We start from the raw sequence: 20913 nt of genomic DNA, 5'->3' as shown, positions 1-20913 counted from the left end.
ATATACAGTGAGTTAAGTCAGACTGTGACCTGTCCTGCAATTTTCCTCAGCGCCTCCTCCTGTTTTCTCTTCATCTCTGGAGTTCCTGGACAGCTTCCTCCTCCTCCTCCTTCATCTCCTCTTCCTCCTCCTCCTCCTCCTCCTCCCCTTCCAAGGGATTCGTTGGAGAGAGAAACGGGTGCTACATCTGGATTGAGGGAGCAGGGAAACCAGTTTTTCTTCATTTTAAATGTCAGTAAAGATGTAAACACACAAACCATCTCTCTCTCTCTGTGGCTGCTGTTTTCTCAAAGCCATGTGTCTGGTTGGGTTCTGCATGATGACTCAGCGGTTTCTTATGGAGTGAATTAGGTTGTCTTCATGGAACAACTCCCTGGGAGTCCTCTGGGAAGCATTGTTACATGAGCTCCTGCCAAAAATCTACTATAAACCCTATCAAGTGCCAATCAAATATAGGGAGGGAATACGGTATTATATTAAGCCAGCAGTATATTTGTCATAATAAGTGTATGAATTATTGTCTTAGGGCCAAAAAGTGTGTTGTGAGATCAGAGTGACTTTGACCTTAGATCACCAAATTCTGATTAGTTCAAGTCATTTTTGTGGCATCCCACTATGCTTGACCTTTGACCACCAAAATCTTCTCAGTTCATTCTTGAGTTCAAGTAAACCTTTGTACCAAATTTGAAGAAATTCCTGAGATATCGCTTTCACAGACGGACAACCCCCAAAAAGGAATTGACCAACTGCATCTGGCCTCATATTGCATGAATTTCCTTGGTAGGCTGGTGTTTTTTAATTTTCAGTTATTTTCTCACTCACAACATTGATAACTTGAGGGACATAACGCTGCACTGCATAGACAGATGCTGTCGTTTTTTTTCTCCGCCTGTCTCCACTTACGCTTTGGAGTGCCCTGGCTTTCGGCAGCGGTTGGCCTCATTCGGTTTCCATGACAACTGAGCGCCACCAGGCGGGCAATGATGGCCGTTTTGCCGAAGCCCATGTTGCCGACGATCACCACGCCCCGACTGGAAGATGGGTCATCGCTGCAGAGGCAGGCGTCCACTTCCTGAAAGAGCCACTCCCTGCCGGTGAACAGCCAATCAGGCGAGAGACCGGGAACCTCAAAGTGGAGGGGCTTCAGGTTGAGAGAGGGAGTGAAACGAACTGCAAGGGGAAAGACGTTATGAGCGGAGTATTGTAATACTGCTTATTGAAATAACAAGCGTGTATTTGTGTGTGTGTTTGAGAGTGTGTTTGTGTTTACCTCTGTGGTCCTGTTGAATACGACTCCCAGAATTCTGTCTGGGCATTCTGAGGGACGTCCTTGAAGGGATGTGCCTCTGCTGCTCATCCAGATAGGCTAGATCTTCAAGATGGGCAGAGCTTGTGGCTAAAGAGAGAGGATTAAATAAAAGAGTCCTGTTGAGCAAAGGTTGAAAGTTTTCCCCTTCATTTAAACATTGTTCACAAGAAACAAATCCTTTCCTGATTTCTCATCATACGTCATGAAACTTGATTTCAACCAGAGAATTGTAGAAAATGTATGATATAATGATGTTTATTATACTTCCATGGTCATTAGTTTTTGTGGTAGTAGAACAACAATTTCTTTATGAAAAAGGTAAACGAACGCTGCCAATCATCTGATTTCTCAGATGGCTCTTTAGGTAGACTGAATCATGAGGATGGCTCCCACGTTATGAATAAGAAAACTAAACAAACATATTTTTCCAAGGAAATGTGAGCAAGTGACAAATCCTGGAATCTCAATTCCCAGCACTAAACCTTCATCCTCGGTGGGCATGAAACTCATCGGTAGGACAAGATGAACAACTTCACTAGGAAGCATCGGCATGTTTGACCCGAAAAAGGTCCAGGGAACAGAGGTGTGAACATAAAAAGATGTCAGGGAAGACGTTTAACTACGACTCCCAAGATGCATTTTGCCATGAATCGTCCAATCAAAGTTCTTGAAAATCTGTTCCCTGTGCTGCTAACGCTGAGTGGAAGCTAAATGACGTGCCGGGACAGTTTCCCGACTTTTGAGCAATGACTTCCTGTTGTTCCCGCTGCCTGCCTGGCAACCTTGCAGTGACAATTCAGTGGTGTTTTGTATCCGATCTTAGTGCTCAGCGGTGTCCAAGGGTTGAACTACATCCACACCCTTTAAGAGGCTTTAACAACAAGGCAATAACAATGACAATACGACAACAAAGAAAAATTGAATAACCCGGTATTTAAAACGAACACTGAAAGAGAAAAAGCTCACGTAGACTTGTGGTTAAGAAAATAAACCATTATGTTCCTTGTCTGTCATTGTTTCCAGGATAATGTCAGAAATTACAGTGTCCGACTTCCAGTACAGCTGCTGTGAAGCTGATTGGAAAGCCAACAAAGCGCAGATGAATGGAACGGTGCCCGACTCGGCACAAAACGAGACCCACACCTACCGAGAGCTCGATCCGGTCAAATCCATTTTCACGCCTCTACCGCCACGGAACATGTCAGTGCTGGCTGTGCCTCATATCCTGTGTGTGTGTTCTGCATGCGTGTGTGTTTTGAGAAATGTCACTTCCTTCCTCTCCCGAGAAGTGCTCATGGTTTTCGCTTTTTATGAGGCGCAGAGACGAGGGAACAAAGAAAGGGAGGATGAGACGTGAACGCGTTGTTTTGTATCGACACATGTCAAACGACAGACACGTAGCTCTCGTCTGCCTTGGTCTTTTTTTCCGTTTGCGTGCAGCGTGTCTTTTTATTTGCCCCTGCTTCCATTCTCAGAGCCAAGCTATGCTAACCACGTCCTGACTACTTAACTTTATCTTTCCAAAGTGTTATTATTATTATTCCTTCAAGTTTACAGGTGAATATAAAAAATAAACTTTTTAATCGACATCTGGGATCATTTGTTTCGGGAAGAGTGACCTAGTATGTAAAAGCATGTCAAGCCTTTTGTGTTGTTACAGCAAAAAGAAAGGAAAACAACAGATCGTATAAGTGTGTCAAGGGTATTGGAGAAAAGAAATCAATGCCACAATGCATTTAATACTTTATCGGAACTTATTAAAGATTTTGTTATTTAGTGTCTGATGATACTAACTTATCTGTGATAAGCTAATATCATCCCCTAAACTAAGCAATAGCGTTGCCACTTTGGTGGCAGCGGAAGCGAGCTCTGAACACAAACACACACGGTGTGTTATTATCGCCATGTATGGCATGGGCATACTTTCCATTTGAAATCATAATCTCATGCAGAGTCAAAAAAGATTTAACCGTCAACATCAAGGCCAACAAGACACTGAGGCAATAATTATGAGGTTTATCGCTGAGCATGAAGATGAAATGAAACTTGAGCGCAGTGAGTGTGTACAGTAACTACTATGTCAGAAGTCGGAGTGAAAACAATATCATCAGGGAAGCCATCACTAAGTCTTTGTGTGCTGACTATCACTACAGATGAGGAAGAATGATGTGTTTCTTTCCGAGCAAGTGAGTGGGAGCGCACTGCAGGGCTGGAAACCACTTGATTCACACGCACATGTATGTGCACACACATTCAGCCAAACACATTTGTCATTTTACCAGCAACTGAATTGGGGCGGGGCATGAGGTAGAGAGGTATGGAGTGGGTGGAGCCTGACGAGCGTGCAGCGAACGGGCCTCGGTCTGGGTGGAGTTTGTTGAGGCTGAACGTGGAGGCGGCCATGTTGCCATCCGCCCTGTACAGAAAGCCGTCATTCCTGCTTCCCGCCGCCGCCATACAGGAAGAGGAGGAGGAAGCCACCACTGGCCGGCCCCCCTGCTGCCAGAGGTGGAGGCTGCTCCCGCGATAACTGTCGCCGGGGTACTTGCCGCTGCTGTCCTGCTCTGCTGCCGACTCTGCAGAGTAGCTAGTCAACGTCGCTAGAAGACAGAAAACAAAGGTGATAGTTAAGCAGTGTAATCTATCGACTCTCTTTAAAAAAAAAAAAGTGTATCTAAAGTATTTCACCTATGATGCCGCTGTCTCTGCTTTCCAGTGTGGAGGTGGGGGAGGTGACGGAGGCGTGGTTGGAGGAGGCCTGCTTGTTGTCGCTGCTGCCCTCTCCTCCAGCAGCAGGCTGCAGTGTGGAGCAGGGGGAGGTGCTGCTACTGGCCAGACTGGACGAGGGAGAGATCCTCTGTGGAAGAAGCAACGTGTATATGAAGATGTAGAAGACGAAAATGACAGAGTGAAAGTAGGACGAACAAATTAAAGAGATTCTTTAAACACAATCTAAATTAAAATAAAACAATTCAATGGGGGTGACATAAATCAAATACCAGATACAATAGGTGACATAAAAATATACCTTAACATATTAATTTATAACTTTTAATGATACAATTTTCTCCATCTTCTCTCATGCAGCTAAAAATCCCCTTTATTCAACAGTTATTTATTATATGGTTGGAAATTGTACGCAAGGACATGATTTTCATCGCAATTTAGTTATAACTTGTTATTCTTAAGATATTCATTAAATAAATATCATTGGTAGATATGGTTTCTGTCCACATTATGCCAGGTAATAGAAATTCTACCCCAAAAACAAAGGGCTCTTTAATTTTTATTATCACCATTATTGTTATTATTTTATTTCTTTAAGTTGGTTCTCCCAACCCATTTTTCAATGATATATTCCGGAGCAGGTAAAACCCAAAAATGTTAAATATTTAATTACAAATAATAAAGACACGTTATTGTTCTTGATTGTGTTTTGCCAAATGTTGATTCAGATCCAAAAATGTACACCATGCATACTGTATATTTATAAGGTGTTATAATATGTAAAGGAGGGAGACAAATTAACAGGAGTACTTTACTTATACATATAACGATACAAAATTTAACAGTGCTACTTATGGTTGATTAAACTTCAAAGTGTCAGACAGAAAAGCACAGCCTAGACGTGTGTGTGTGAGTGCGTGTCTGTGAGCGTGTTGTTCACCTGTGCGTCATCCTGGCCGTGGTAAGGCGACCCCGGCTCGCCACTGATCACCTTGTCCCCCAGCAGGAAGCCCAACCTGGTCATCAGAGCATCGGCCGCCTCGTCCACCGAGGGGGGAGGGCCCAGCTCCTCCTCCGCACCTGGAGAGCGACGCAAAATGTGAAAAGACGTCCGTTATGGTGAAGCAAAATCAATAAGGGACTGCTGGGTCTACAGCACAGTCTCTGGAGACCGGCCGCGACACGAGGAGAGCGGGACACGGGCATCAACCAAGCTGCAGGACCGGCATCTGCTCCTTTGTGCGAGGACGAAGAGGAGGACAACTGCCAGAGCCCTACAGCATGACCTCCACCTCCATGTTTCTGAGCAGGTTGGATCAGCGTGTGATTTCTTTTGATTTTCGGTGTGATTTCCAATCGGTTAATAATTCTGGTTTCCATTGACTGTTGTTACGTAATTTTCAATCATACAATCTACATCAGTAAAGATTGTCAACTTGAATAAGTCGTTCCTCGAGATCTCATGTGTGACGTTAGCCTGGGACCCAGAGGAATTCTGGGTCAAATCACGACCGGTCATCTGATAATGGCCGGGGTTTATACCACGATGCGGACGGCTTTCGTTAACAAACCAAGGCTGCCGCTGATGAACGAGCATTTGACTAAAAGAACCCAACATTTTCTTATTTCTCCCACAAGAACGGCAACGCTGGTTCACAGAACCTGTGGAATCTGTACACTAGGGTCAGTTGACATTGTCACGTCGCCAAAAAGACGTCACATGATTCGTCTTTTTGACAAATTCGTCGAAAATGAACCGAGAGGTCCTGGACTAATACTCATTTGAGGATTTGAGTATTAGTCCTCGTGTGATGTAAGTGTTCCCTTGATTTTTTTGAGCAGTGTCAATTAAAGTTATCTTAATCAACCACGGCCTACATTTGGAGCAGCACGCTGCCCTGGTAGGTGATTGTGGCATGGTGGCTACAGCAGGACATGTGATACACACAAACACACACACACACACACACACACACACACACACACACACACACACACACACACAGTCAGTATAAAAGCAACGGTTGTTCACGAAAAGTCACAAACACAAACCCAGTGTGACTCGTCGCATTATCAAATTTGAAGCCAATAAAGCTAAAAATAGCAACATCTCTTTTCATGGCACTGATGATTAGATCAGATCAGATCAGAAAACTTTATGAAATCCCAGGTGGGGAAACTCATTTGCCACTAAACAGAGCCACACATACAACAAACATATACGGACGCTGCATTTGTAATGCGAAACAAGTTGACCCGCGCACAAGTAAATAGATAAACAAGATTAACAGCTGACCGATGAAATGTGCGAGGAAGGCCGGCGGGGACACCACACTTAGCAGGATTACTGAACATTGTTTTTTGAAGTTGTCAATCTTAATAACGTCAAAATGCAAGTTCCTTTCCTCAACGATAGTTAAAATGAAAACTTACTCGCATTTTATGGCCTGACGACATTTTTACAGAAGAAAACATAGATTTGTCAGGGCTCTATGACCAGCAAATTTTGCAAAAAGCGTTACATAAGAAAACATTATTTCTTATGTACCTTAAAGATATTATTTTCTTTTCACCTTTTTTAATCTTTTCTCTAGGTCATGATGTATAATATCAATCTGCAAAAGTTGTCTGTAAAACATACAATAACGGAGGTATTAACCACTTGGGGAAACAGAAAAGGAGCTGTGATCACAACACGACCGGAATACCTTTGAAGAGGATATAGAAAACTTGATAGCGAACCGTTGCCTTCACAGTTTATACATCCAGGAGTGGAAGAGCAACAACTACGTTATCTTCGTGTCGTCTTACTGTCCGCTTGATGGACGTCCAATATTCCCTTTCCATCTAGCTCTGTTCTCGTCTCCACCATCACCCGAGGGATATATCTGTCTCTTTAGCTGCTGAATGCCCACATTTCACTATCATCAGGTGGAAATGTTTTGTGCTTATTGCAAATATATCCGCAACGTAGAAAAACAACCCAGCACTAACAATGATCTCCATGACGAAAGAGCACATAATCTCACAGGGCCAGCAGTTGGTCTTCAGGAATGCTGAAACAGAAGTTTCAGATTTGCGTAGCGCCAGCACGGCACAACAACCTCCTATCAGCCCCATATGGGTGAGCTGTGGTGTAGGTTTACAGCTCACACTGTGCTATTTGTTGTGTCGCCACCGCGACGATGTCCCGCGCACCACCGTGGGTGGGACAGTGCGCGACAATTTGTGGTTTTTATTGGGTGTTACATGTTGGATTGTTTTCTCACTGTGAGCTTCAGAGGTGCAAATACGCAAACTGCCCTGTTAGTGTCGGCTTCGTCAATGTACGACTCTCCAGTAAAGCCTCGCTGTCAAATACAACCTGAGCCACACAAGTGACCACTGGAACAACCTAGGAAGTCGTCCAAGTCTCAGTCTGCTCTGTTGCCCTGGTGACCTGGAGCCCCTCCTCCACACACACGCGCACACACACACACACACACACCACACACTATGAAACTGGATAAGTCCAGTCAGGAGGAAAAATGAGAAGAGATCTGTCGTATCAGAGGAGATAATAGAAAAAAGAGTATATCATTACAGAACACAATAACACAAAAGCCCACTGGGGGAACTTTGTGTGTGTGTGTGTGTGCGTGCATGCGTAAAACATTAATGTCCATATTAATATATTCACTATACTGTATTCATGACCTCAATATGCCAAGAGTACAAAAGCACACACACACACGCGCACACGCGCGCACACACGCACACACACACACACACACACACACACACACACACACACACACACACACACACACACACACACACACACACACACACACACACACACACACACACACACACACACACACACACACACACACACACACACAGAGAAGAATGTAAGCCACAGCATGAAAGCTCATGCTCATGTGTCTTTCTCTGACAGTCTGTAATTACGGCTATAAATTGTGGACTGAATACTAGAGAAGCATCGCAGACTGAAAATAAGACCAAGCAAACACAAAGCAAAGTGGAAAGACTGTGTGCGTGCGTGCCCACATACATGCATATGTGTGTGTGGTCAGTCAATGACAGGGTGTGCGAGTCGTTTTTAGCAGAAGAAAAATAAAATGGAGAGATCAGAAACAGAAAGCAGACTTTTCCATCTCTGTACCATTAACTGCTATAGCTTCTGTCAGTTCCCCCGTCCCTCTCTTTATTCCTTCCTTATCCATTACTTCCTTCTCTAGCTCCCCCTTGCATTCTGTTTCTCCTTCCTACTAACTTAGTTTCTTAGTTTCTTAATTCTTTTCTTTCTGTCTGTCTCCCTCCCCTCCATCGTCCCTCCATCTTCCCTTCTTATGTCATTTCTTTGTCTTCCAAACATTCTCTCTGTCCCTGTGACTTTGGTACTTCCACTCATCCCTTCCACTCTGTTTTCCTTCCTTCTTTCTCTTTTAGATTGTTTGAGCATTTCGCCATCATTCTATAGTAAGCATTGGTGAAGCAAACAGGAAAAATGCGGAGCGAGAGAAGGGGTATGACATGCCACAAAGAGATGTTGCGGTTGTGTGGCATGCACTGTAACCATTCGGACAACAGAGTGCTTCCTTACTCCCTATCTTTCTCTCTCCCTCTTTTCACTGTCTTCCTTCTTTTCCTTTCCTCCTTACATTACAATGTCCTGATCCTTCATATCCCTGCTCTCCTCTGAGGATACAGTTCTACTGTGAACTGTGGCATGAGAAATTATGAAGTTGCATACAGTGTTTGAACCCACAACCTCTGCACTGCTAAAAAAACCCAGCACAATAACAAGCGGAGCTATCACGACTTCACATTTTGAATCAGTGATATGTTCCGGACTTCGTACAGGTACTATCTCTGTACAATGGACATGTCTGTACATCTTTGAAGCCAAGCCATACAATCAGGCCAACCTCGCCCAGGGCCTGGCCAAGTGTGGGAGGATGAGAAAGAAAACAGGGGTTAAAACTTCTCTCTCATGATGTCTTCCAATCCTTCTTCACGCAGCTACTTCCTTCATCTTTCCTGAGGACACCACAGGAACGTTCCTCGGGAACTAGGTAGGAACCTTTGCAGGAACGCCAGTCTCGGGGTCAGTTGAATTGTCAAATTTGCTAAATTCTGAAATGACCCGGAAGTATTAAATCTGCAGCCATGATTAGAGCTATTCTCTAATTGGATAGGAAAGGTGCTTCAATGCTTCCTTTCCTATCTCCTTTAGCATCGGGTACACTGGACCTTCCTATGCGAAAGGGAAGGAGAAATAGACGCCCCACAATTCATTGCGGCAGCAATAATTACAGTGACGCGCCATGCACGAACGTAAACGATTAAATCTGAAGTAGAAGAAGAAGAGTATGAATATATGACCCAGAAGGGACGCCCGTCATCGTGTAAGTTACTGTTACATATGAAGCATTTACATCTGATGTCACACGGTGGTAAAACACTGAATCATGCTGGATGGAGCCGCTGCATTTTTTGTAGTCCATCTTCGGATATTTGTTGTTTCACCACGGCAGATGCACGTCAATAATATCTGCCGTCACAATGACGTAGTACAGTGTAAGTGGAGTCGGATTCTCTGAGCACTGCTGTCGGCTTTTCTGCTGTCATATTAATCCTCCTTTTCACCTTTCCTTGACACGATGACATATATTCCATTGCGGTCAAGAATTTTACACTTACTGCCAACAAAATTTGTTATTGATATGAGACAGCCTTCATATGCATGTGACAGTTGTACCACTAAAGTTCTTTCCCGGATTAATTCACCAAGGTCAGTATTCTGTCCCTGGGTATAATGGCACCGTGCTCTTAATGTGGCATTCCACCAAATTTGACACATGAAGTTCAGTTTCCTCTACATGCCCAGTTCTACACAGCTTGTAAAAACTGTTTTAAATTGCCACTTTAAGCTTTTAATAAAAAAGTATGCGTATCTTGGGATGTGATTTTTCAAAGGATTGGTATTTAAGGGGGGTCCAATGACAATACTATTCAGGGGCATTATGGGAAATGTAAAATCCTGTTTATTTTCAGCCTGACTTGTACTATAGACTAGAAGGCAGTATATTAGCATCTACTGCAGTGATTTTGACGATTCTTCTTCTTAAATTTGTATTTTTGGACTCCCCTAATTTTATTAAAAAAAAATGCAATGCTAAATTATTGAACACCTTTTGTAAACCAGAAAATATGTTAGCATTAGCCAGTGACATCGTAAGACATTTTACTGAAATACACTAGACCCCTACCACGGATACAAAGACTGCCTGTTGTCTGCCTGCTGAAACAGGAGAACGAGTCCTTCACTCTCACCTTCCTCCTCTCTTCCTCCTCTTCCCCCTGCCTGTGCTCCATTGACAGGAGGAGCCACCCAGTTGCGACGCAGCTCAGGGCCGTCCTCGCGGGACAGACAACAGCAGATATAAAATAGCAAGCGCCGCAGGAGGGAGGAGGCGTGGCTGACGGCATCCGCTTCCATGACACCCCTGCCACAACTGCAACCGCGCAGCAGTCTCCATGGGCGACGGCTGGAGGACCGCTGGTGCCGACACCACTTGGTTCGGGAGCAGGCACATGGTTTCAGAACAGCAGCCGTGCAGTCCATAGCTAGCCGGCAGCCGGGTTCTGATTGGTTCAGAGTGCTTCCATGCAGAGGGCAGAGTCGACTGAGTCAATGGCCGTCGCACTGCTTGCACTTGGTGCACATTGTAACATCACTCCCTCTCCCAGTCCTCTTCTCTCTGGTCCTGAGCTCCTCCTTCTCCAGAGTACACAAAAGAGAGAGGGACAGGCCGATGAAGGAGGTAGTAATGAGGAGATGAGAAGAGGGAGAGACTCTCCAGAAAAAGAAGAAGAAAAAAACTCTCCGACTCAAACTTCTGAAGCTGAATGACTGCAGTAAAAAAAAGAAAGAAAAAAAAAAGGAAAACCTCATATGTTCAGTAAAGGTCCTTCTGTACCTTCCACTAAAACAGGTCAGCACGTGCTCTCAAACTTAACCACAACTCGTGCAACACATCTGGACAATGTATTTCACTGGTTGTTGTCCTTTTCAGCCCCCCCAATAAAACACTCCTTTTTTTCATTCACAGGTAGAGTCTCCTCAAAACAAGAGCCGGGAGGCAGAACAGCAACTAAAGAATGGAGTGGAAAGAGTAAATCTTCGCCCATATGATGTCCTCTTTGGTGAGAAACGCAACGAGGAAAGTTCCCAAGTGTCAGAAGAGTTTTTCTTTCAACTGCAGAGCCTCCATATCTGCTCGGAAAGGCGACCTCCCTCGTCTGACTTCACTTGCGAATCAGAACCTCCTACCTCCTCCCTCCAACACACACACACACACACACACACACACACACACACACGCAAGCACGCACACACACACACAGGAGTGAAAGAGAAGGGCTGCAGGAGGAGCCGAGTGCCGAGTGCATGTCGAGAAATGTGGGTTAAGTTAAAAAACACAGCTCAGTCTTCTGTCTTGTAACAGAAGAAAAGCACGGCCGAGAAGAGAAAGACTGAGGGAGGACTCAGATGAAGGTTGACGGTGCGAAGAAACGCTGCGACTTAAGTAAAACCCTAGTTTTCCAGGAACAAAAGAGTGTCTCAACATTGACGGAAGATTGTAATCCACTTTAGTCCCCAAAAATGTGAAAAATGTAGAAAGAAAGGTACTTGATAGAAGAGTTTGACTCAAACAGTGAATGTGTGGATGTGTATTTGATGTTTAAATCCAGAGCTGGTTATTCTCCACTGGATGTGTGATCAAATGCCCTTCATCTTTCTCACATTCCTTTCTGAGATCGGAGGAATTAAATATATCAGATTTTTCGCAAGGAACACAGAACCCTCTGGCTGTAAGACGGCAGCTTAACAGTGAGCTAGCATGACCCCCCACCCTGTTTGTCTACTACTATTAAAACTCATATTTAAATCAATATCATAACATCTAATTTACAATGCAATTACACCAGCTAAAAGAAAGTGAGTGTTAAGTTGGATGATGTGGAATTAACTTTCACTAAGTGCGACTCCAAGTGAATGAAGATGCAAGCATTGTTTGCCAGCAAGATCCCCATGAATTCAAAAAGGTGATGATATGTCTGCCTGGTGGTTTAATTAGGTGATTCAAAGGGAACTTAGTTTACAAAATTCCAACAATTCCAATAGAGTCGGAAGCGAGATGGCGGCTTCCTGCTAAGCTCGTTTTACCCAACTTTAGCAAGAGTTAACTTGTGTTTTTTTCGGCGCGTGACGTGAATCAGCTTCTGCCTTATTTTATGTAACGTCGGATAAGAAAGTGAATGACCAAGAAATAAGTATATTGTAATAAATATTTCAAATCTACAGGTTATAGTGGAACCAAGTGGCAACCCACCGTGGCGCCACCCAGTGGTTTGTGAACTGGCGTTTTGAAGCCTGGAGTTTTGCATTTTGGCCTTTGGAGTAGCGGAGGATGGGCCCCAAATGCATATAATGCTTCTTCGTCTATTAAAATCTAAATGGGACCATAATTAAAAATACCTGAAACTAGCCATTTAGACCATATACTCTTCAGGAAAATTCGGACCTCTATAAAAACGCACTTCTTTTAGCAAATATAGACATGTATATGAAAATGGACAAAGTCACCGGTTCCAGAAAGTGAAGCCAGTGCAGAAGTGCCTGAAGCCTGTATTCTTTGGAATGACCAGCAGAGGGCGATTCCACTGGCTGCAGAGGGATCGTACGTCAAATCTATGAGAAAATGACTCTGCTTCTCACTTCATTTATAACATCAGTAAACATTTTAGTTTATGGTCTCGCCAGTTTCAAGTCTTCTTCGATACAGGATGATGTTCATTTTGTAAATTGGTTGCATGGATACAGTGTGATTGACAGCCAGTGCAGTCCAATCGGTTGCGTGGTTGCAGGTGTAGGTGGGTGCACAGTCAGACCACAGTCAAACAGCACCTAGGTCTGATTACCAAATAAACAAGATGGCGCTGGTCAAAACCCTATGGGTGAAATAACAGTGGGTTGCCACTTGTTTGCAACCAGTAGAGCCGCCCTCTGCTGGTCATTAGAGAGAATATAGGTTTCAGGCACTTCCGCATTAGCTTCACTTTCTGGAACCGGTGACTAGTAGATTTCGCTTAAATTCTAGCTAAGGCTATCTTGCCAGCTTACTGGTAACTGGTGAGAAGCCTGCAGTTCAAGCTCAAAACAGTTAAAGAGGTTTTGAGCTTTTAGCTCATTGTTCAGTTACTTCAGTACAATTAAAAGCCGTTTTCACAGAATTAATAACCAGATCCCAAAAGTGTGTGCTTACTGCACTTTTAGTTTCAGTTACAGCTGAAAAACTGAAAATCAGAGCTGGTTGTGTATACATGGGTATGTTACAGTGCTGACTCTCCTGGGCTTATGATAATTTTTGTTTTGACAGAAAGCACACAGAAAAAAAAGAGTCACAGAGAGACTCCACCTGGTAATGTTTAGACAAAGTGTGTCAAATCAACCCCGGGGAGGAGGAAGAGGAGGACCAGGAGAGGTGAGGTTTGCGGGAGGTTGGGTTACATTTGTGCATTTTCTCTCTCTCTCAGGCACCTAGGGATGATCAAATGTAGGGTCATAGGTCAACCCCCTCGCCGCTGCCAGACACAGTGTAACAGGTCACAGCTGTGTGTGTGTGCGTGGGGGGGGGGACTATTTTAACGCTAGTTGTGGTTTCTTCTTGGTTCCCTCCACCCTTTCAACCAGAACCATCGGGGAGGAGGGGGGGGGTATTCCTGTGTAGCGTATGGCATAAACAGTGACACCGCAAAGGGGACTAAGCCCCAAAGAATCCTCACAATGCTGCATCTCTTAAAATGTTCCTTTCCTGACTACCATATCAAATAAATTGACGTGTTGAGGTTCAATTTGTTACACGTTTGTGTGTTTGAGGTCTGTTGACTCCACAGTTAGTTTGGTTTCGCCAGTGAAAGGACGCATAGTGATTCTGTTCATTTTGACACTCACAGTTGGTAAATTGGTGTGAACTGAGGTAAACAATTACACATAGTTACTTTGGTCCGGTTTGTGTCCACACTGATCACAGAGATGACCTCACTTTTAGTAAACAATGTAATTTGTGAACTGTCCAAAAAAACCCCCCACAAATACTTAGAAGCGATCATAATCGCATGTCACAAGGAAGTTTCTCCTCAGAGGGGACATTTAGAAAAAAAACAGATGGCAAGCTCAAGAGCTATGGTATTTGCCCTCGTACCACATGTCAACACATCATATTCTTTACTAAGTGCTTCACAAAACAAAATTTGACAAAATAAACACAAAGGAATGTTAAAAACGTTAATGTAACATTAGAACATCACAGCTGAAGAGCACTGCAGCCTCCTTGTGGCGGGAAAGGTGTAGCAGCAACTGGTTGCTCCCCTCAAAAGCCTACAAGGTTATTTTTAATCAGCTGATCATATTGGATACCGCGGGCAAATATGGAGAAGATTAAACGCTATCAAAAATTGGATATACCCTCATCTCTACTACATGGATCCAGCCAGGTGTAGAAATCACTGAAGGACCGCCATGTCACGCACTTTTACACAAACTGCAAAGTCCGCAACAAAAACACAACTCACCACAGTTTTAACTGCGTTTGACAGATTGATCAAGAAAAACCCCAGCATTTATATGCGAACATGGATTTGTGCCACCATGGTAAGTATACTGGATAAGTTTCTTATGGCATTCAGATTGCTCCCTGAACCTTTGAACACATCAGGTTTAATTGTAGATCAGGTTTTAGTTAAATGCCATTTCAAAAAACTGTCATTGTTCTGCTTGCTCTCCTCAAATTGCTTGAAAAAAAGGACAGAGAGTTTCCTCTGCAAGCTGTCTCTGTGAGGTTGTTTGTTTCCGCACTGAAGTTTCATAGTTTTCACACCATTGAAAATGCTCAAATCCTGACATAAAATCATGCATCAGTGACAGTAGGGCCTTTAAAGCTGTGAACAGACTTCGAACGGATCTTGCGAGTGCCTGAATGTGTGACAACAGACGCTGCAGCTGTGGCTGTAGGTAGCAACAGTTTGGTTACCCTTACCATTGTGCGATGAGTGTGTGTTGTCTTGTTTGTGTTGTTTGAATGCACATTCCAGTGTTGGCGGTGTTTGACTTAGCACAGATTGTTATAATACGGTGTGTGACCGAAGCACGGAAATAACTTCTTAAGGTGACGTAGAGAGAGAATCCCTACCACTTCTTTTGCCCAGCCGAAGGTTGAGGAGGGGAGAAGAGGGAAGCGAACGAGTGAACCCCTCCATCATCCTGAAGTCTGATCCCTCTGACTCAAGGCCACTGCCACCTGTTAAAAAAATAATTTGCAGATGTATGAAATCATGGAAACCTCCAGAAAAAACATATCTGCAACCAGCCACCGAGGCATCAAAACAGAAAAAATGTCCTCAGTAAAATCAACATTTTACAATGGTTGCGTTTGAACAAGCAGACTTCAAGTCAACGGTACAGGAAATATGCAATGACGCGAAGGTACTGACCACTGTTGTTGTTCTTGCGACTTTTGCCTCCCAGCAGCATCTTCAGGCTGTTTCGAAACATGACTGCTCACTACAACAGGTCACACACAGACTTCCTGTCACCACTTCCTGGGGATAAGAGAAAGTGAAATATTAGAACTTCTGTCGTATTAATGCAGGCGTATTGCACAGCCATTAAAGCCATTAACTCATTATAACTGTGTTGATTAGCAGTGCTAATGCTGTCTTCCACCAAATGAACCTCCTTCCTAATGACCCATGATTTTGGTATTTCTAATTTATGAATAACTAAATGTGGGTTTTGTTGATTAAATGCCATTGTATATGTTCATTATCATTCTATCTTGTCAAAACCTGCTGCACACATTATCCACAAACTACACAATGGCGGCCGTTTTGGTCAGAGATTTCGGGTGTGTTATGCTAGTGGCAGCTAATGCTGCCCAAAGGCCGCTAGCCTCGAGCAGAGACGAGCAGCAGTGTGACACTGGAGTGTCCGGTCAGCCCAACAAAGGACAAACCCGAATCAGTTGATAGCCAAGCAAAAATCTGCAATCCAAAAACACTAGCAAGAGCCAATACGTAGGAAAGCAACACGATAAGAAGAGCGCAGAAATAGATGTACACAAGACAAAGTGGCAAATAGCAATGTAGCCGACTTTATAAAGGGGTTCCCTAGGCAGGAAATGCAGGGACAGGAAACTAATCAGGTAACAGGTGTGCAGTAGTAAGTTGACTTGCAACAAAAAAACTGAAAAGACAGGAAACGATAGTATTGACAAAATGAAACAGAAAGAGGGAAAAATGTATGGATCTAAATGGGATGCTACAGGCGAGTTTATTAGCTAAGTTCGCGTCTTCCTAAGGCCACATCCCCAGCGAAAGGTTCAACTCAAGTTAGCGTGACCCAAATATTTTGAGCTGACGGACCAAGAGCAACATGTTTTGACGGCGGTGAGTATTGAGAGAGAGGAGAGCCAGATGATCCAAAATGGAGGACGCTGTTTTCGCTTTTTTTATTTTAGCTCTGTTGCATTTTTACTTAGCATGTAGTATAAACGTCTTCACAATAAAAACGCGCAATGTTCATTTTTGTAAATCATGGTCATCATTTGGAGTAAACATTGGAGCGTGATAGACAACTGGTTCGTCCAATCGGTGCATGGTTGCAGGTGAAGGTGGGCGCGCAGTGGACAAGCTCAGACCCACCCCAAATCCTACGTCCGGCTGCAAAAAAACCCCAGCATGGCGCTGGTCAAAATTAATGAAAATAAATTATGAATTACTCACACACACGCTGACAATGTGAAACCATCAGTCAGCAATGAACAGATGGCGGAATAAATTAGAGCAGAAAGTCACTTCCTCACACAGGGAAACGTCTATACACACATTTATGCATATTTCAATACTTTTATTTATCAGAGCATGAAATGAAACATAACACAATCTGTCTGTCTTTTTTTTATGTTTCCAAGTTGACAGTGAGTCGTGCCTCATCCAAACGAATGCAGACACAGAGCAGAATCTTGCAAGTATTGAAACATTTTGCAATCCCAAGCAAGACATCTGCAGACCTCTCACCACCAGCCTACTGATGAGGCTTCTTCATTTAACAAGACTAAACTTTCCACAGAGAATTTCTTTGTCAGCAATGCTGTTAAGCCAACAGCCATGGACAAATCCCAAACAACATCCCCGTTACATAATATTACGAAAATACTAAAGATAAAAATGAAGCACTTGGTCATGCTGAACTACGATGAAAAAACCACGTCATGGATAAGAATACTGTATTAAATGTGTATATATATATTTATATATATAAAACGGCAGTGTTGGATTTTGCCTAAACACAAAACACTACCTACAAAATGTGACAAATACAATTTTACCTTCTTCATCCCAACACATTAGCTGGCTAGTGTTTAGGATTTTTTTATGTTCCAATGCTTTAAAAGTTACAGTACAAACATCTTCATGAAAGTTTGTAGTTATATTTGCCAAGAAGTAATTGGACAGTTTATGTTGCAATCGCCCCATCTGTTCCTGAATTATGATGTTGCAGCGACGTTTACCTTCATCTTTTGCATATAAAATGTCATAACTTCATGATTTTATTCTTAAACATAAGTAGAGTATAAATGAGTTGTGTCCAGCATGTTTGGTGAGGTCACAGTGACCTTTGAACACCAAGTTCATCCTCGAGTCCAAGTGACCGTATCTGCCAAATGTGAAGAAATTCCCTCAGTGTGTTACTGAGATATGATGTTCACAACAATGGGATGGACGGATGATGGACAACCCGATAGAATATAATGTCTCCTGATGCAGAGGCATAAAAACTTTTCATGTTATGTAATACAGAAATCTATTTGTGTTTAAGAAGATCATAAATGCAGGTAAGCCATAATTTCTTTGAGTGAAGACTTGGTTTTGGTCTAAGTTTAAGTTTAGGGATCTATTAAGGAAGGTTTAAAGGTTTCATGTTGGTCTGAATTTCCAAACAAATAAAACGTTCTCCTACATTTTTACAATGCTGTCTGTTCACTTTAAAGAAGCATATATGAAAATAATTTAAGAAATTAACCATTAAACAAGTAAGTTTGACGTCCTCTGATTCCACATGTTTGTCCTCGTCTTACTCTGAAAACCAAATTACAAACTTCCTCTCCCTCTCCCTCTGTCTCTCGGTCTCTCTCTCTAATTATGTCAATTACTCACTGACATCCGTCCGAGCAGAAAATTACTATTGTACTACATACACACACAAATCACTGAGAGAAATCTTGGGACAAACCGTTTTTGTGTCTGTGTTACTGTGACAAACAGAGTGAGTTAAAAATACATGGAAGCCTTGGCATATATATACATATATGTGTATTTGTGTGTGTGTGTGTGTGTGTGTGTGTGTTTGTGTTTGTGTATATATATATACATACATACATACATATATGACTATATACACAAACACACAATGACACACACACACACACACACACACACACACACATTCTATAAGGGATGAAATCACACCACGTGTTCACATTTTTAGCAGCCACAGTCACCACTGACCTTTGCTGCCCTCTGTTGACCATCGCTGATTACAGCAGCAGGGTTATTACTCTTCTCCTGTCTCAATATACACTGCGTGTCCTCCAAAGAACCTTGAAGTAAATGCCCAAAGTGGGAATTCAAAACAAAAGATATACGGGTGAAGAGCAAATAAAGGGAACCATCGACTCGGTCCACGCCAAACTGAATACCACCTGCATGACGAACTTCCACCCTGTAGCATTCAGATAAATGACTAGCTTGTGGTGGAACAGGCCAGTGGAGCCCTCGCCCCTCCACTCTGCCGTGGAACATTTGGACGCCAATACACACTTACAACACACGTGTCGGTCCTCAACACAATCCATCCCACAAAGCTTAATGTGAAACTGTCAGACCTCGGGTTGCCCACATCGATCCGTGACTGGATACTATAGGCTTTTTAATGGACAGACCACAGGTGGTTGAGGCTGAGTAACAGGATGTCAGCCGATATCACGCTAAGACCCCCCCCCCCCCACCCCCCCAAGTGTACACTGCATATCCTCCCTGAACCACAATCTAATATTCCAGTTCGCAAATGACACAACCATCCTGGAACCTATTGACAACACGAAGCCACATACCGACAGCAAGATCATATCGCCTACAGACAATGACATTATTCTCCACACTGAATGACCTGGTGCAGAACTGATGAAACTAAGCAGCTCACACTGGACTTCAGAACCATCAATGAGAGTAAGTTGTGGTGAGTGGATCTTTAGTTTCTGGGCCTACACCTCTCCAGCAACCTGAGCTGGTTAAGTACCACCTCCACCACGGTCAAATAACTCAGCAGCAGCTTCATTTCATCCAGAAACTGAAGGAAAAAAAAAGGAATACTCCATACATACATAATCATGCAACACAACTGTCCTATCGCCTTCTCTGTTTCTGAACACTTTGGACACCTACGGCCTTCAGGTACAAGACAGAGACCTACCAGCACACAAGTCTCGCAATGGCTCTGCAGTTGTTGGATGTACCTCTCTCCGTCACAGGAGAGATGTTGGAGATGGTACAGGAGTACAAATACCTGGGCGTCCATTTGGACTGGACCAGGAACTCCAGAGGCTCTCTACAGGAAGGGCCAGAGTCTGCACTGTTTTCTGCGGGGGCAGGAACCTCTGTGGTTGCCAGCAGAATGTTCTATGCCGTGGTCTGCCGGGGCAGAAGCCAGAGGGTGGCCAACACCAACGGACTCAGCAAACTGATTCAAAATTGACCTTCTGTAATGACTGTCTCCCAGCCTGGTCTACACAGTGTTGAGCATATACAGTCAGACACTCGGAATGACAGGGGAGTGGAAGTGCACCACTGAACACCACAGGAGGTCATCACTTCTCGTAACCATCCAGATAGAAAATTCCTCCCCTCTCTGCTCTCAATTTGAACCATTTTTACAACTTCCAAAATCAACAGCCACGAATGCTAACTTGTGTTTAACTGTAAATTACTCACGTCGCCATCAGGTGCTCTGCTGTGAAACTTTAATTGAAACATTTCATTCCGTTTTACCTTTACACTCATCAATTTTTTTGCCTTTGCATATTTTTTTCCTTCACTTGCTGTGCATTTATCCTAATTAATATATAACAGCAGTGTTTGCTTTTTTACATGTTCACTTCCTCTTTCCAAAAGGCATGTTGAGCAATTGCAATAAAGCAATTTCCCTGTGTATATCAGCACTAACCTGACTGAAGAACTGCCATAAGACTTCTATATGCATGTACTATGTGCATGTGTACGTGCCATTAAAGTCTCTTCAGGTTCTCTCTCTTTCCATTGTTCCCTGTATTTTGTCCAGGGGGAAAGGCGTGCGTGTGTGTGTGTGTGTGTGTGTGTGTGTGTGTGTGTGTGTGTGTGTGTGTGTGTGTGTGTGTGTGTGTGTGTGTGTGCTTGTCATCAGGGATTAGCACACTGACACACATTACACACATGCAAATCTAAGCTAGCCACTGCTGTGTGTACATCACATCTAAGGAATAAGACGACATCTGGCTGCTGCAACTAGAGGCTTTTGTGGGACTCTCTCAGACGAGGATTAGGCTTATTCTTTGACTAGCCAGGCATATAGTTGACGTCTTTCTTGCCCAGGTTTGGAGACATCTGCTGCGGAGTCTGGTTGGAGGCGTTAATGCTTTTCTCTTAATTGTGATTCAATGCTTTTCTCAAGAATTTGTTTATCCATAAATATTAAGTGTTGTTTGCTGACA

The 20913-nt window shown here is 43.4% G+C and overlaps 1 protein-coding gene across 4 annotated transcripts in view; it reads right to left on the bottom strand.

The window, feature by feature from the left end:
• The window catches only part of tanc2a (tetratricopeptide repeat, ankyrin repeat and coiled-coil containing 2a), a 46060-nt gene that overhangs the window by 15532 nt on the left and 9615 nt on the right, over window positions 1–20913 (bottom strand). The window contains exons 2-9 of one of the 4 annotated variants that reach the window (XM_035615211.2): window positions 15602–15709; window positions 15301–15408; window positions 4977–5116; window positions 3998–4166; window positions 3589–3909; window positions 1271–1396; window positions 904–1170; window positions 30–187 (exon numbers count right to left, since the gene is read on the bottom strand). In XM_035615211.2, the coding sequence (XP_035471104.2) occupies window positions 30–187; window positions 904–1170; window positions 1271–1396; window positions 3589–3909; window positions 3998–4166; window positions 4977–5116; window positions 15301–15408; window positions 15602–15662 (1350 nt within the window). In that variant the 5' untranslated portion in view covers window positions 15663–15709. Of the gene's footprint in view, window positions 1–29; window positions 188–903; window positions 1171–1270; window positions 1397–2456; window positions 2550–3588; window positions 3910–3997; window positions 4167–4976; window positions 5117–10378; window positions 11347–15300; window positions 15409–15601; window positions 15710–20913 lie in introns of those variants that run through there. The other 3 variants (XM_035615212.2, XM_035615210.2, XM_035615213.2) reach the window with 3 other exon arrangements.

Source organism: Scophthalmus maximus, chromosome 17, assembly GCF_022379125.1.
Source record: "Scophthalmus maximus strain ysfricsl-2021 chromosome 17, ASM2237912v1, whole genome shotgun sequence".
NCBI lineage: Eukaryota > Metazoa > Chordata > Actinopteri > Pleuronectiformes > Scophthalmidae > Scophthalmus > Scophthalmus maximus.
This window is presented reverse-complemented; position numbering and strand designations above follow the sequence as displayed.